General features: G+C 69.1%; 1 protein-coding gene across 1 annotated transcript; it reads left to right on the top strand.

The window, feature by feature from the left end:
* Positions 1–4: 4 nt before the first annotated feature.
* Positions 5–515, top strand: LOC118452599 (butyrophilin subfamily 1 member A1-like; the record flags this gene model as incomplete). Its single annotated transcript, XM_035897433.1, has 1 exon — positions 5–515. A coding segment is annotated over one exon (426 nt), but the record flags the coding sequence as incomplete, so codon positions are not given.
* Positions 516–521: the final 6 nt, after the last annotated feature.

Genomic DNA, 521 nt, shown 5'->3' with positions numbered 1-521 from the left:
CCGACGGGCCCCCCCCGCCAGCCCCGCGCGCTTCGACGCCGACCCGTGCGTGCTGGGCCGCGAAGCCTTCACCTCGGGGCGACACTGCTGGGTGGTGGACGTCACCCAGGGCCACCACTGCGCCGTGGGCGTCAGCAGAGAGTCCCTGCCCAGGAAGGGACCCATTGGCTTCAACCCCGAGGAGGGGATCTGGGCGGTGCAGCAATGGGGGTTCAAGAACCGTGCCCTCACCTCCCCCCCAACCCCCCTCAACCTGCCGCGGGTCCCCCGGAAGATCCGGATCTCTCTCGACTACGAATGGGGCGAGGTGGCCTTCTTTGACGTGGAGAACAAGACCCCCATCTTCACGTTCCCGCCTACTTCCTTCGCCGGCGAGCGGATCCGGCCCTGGTTCTGTGTGGAGCTGGGCTCGCTCTCGCTGCTCCGATGACCCTCGGCACCGGCGGCGGAGCGGGCGGCTTGAGGGGCAAGGACGGGGGTGGTGGGAACCACCTTGCTCCATCCAGATGCCACCAGCCAGG

The sequence above is a fragment of the Egretta garzetta genome, unplaced genomic scaffold (genome assembly GCF_000687185.1).
Source record: "Egretta garzetta isolate BGI_Z169 unplaced genomic scaffold, ASM68718v1 scaffold407, whole genome shotgun sequence".
Taxonomy (NCBI): Eukaryota; Metazoa; Chordata; class Aves; order Pelecaniformes; family Ardeidae; genus Egretta; species Egretta garzetta.
This window is presented reverse-complemented; position numbering and strand designations above follow the sequence as displayed.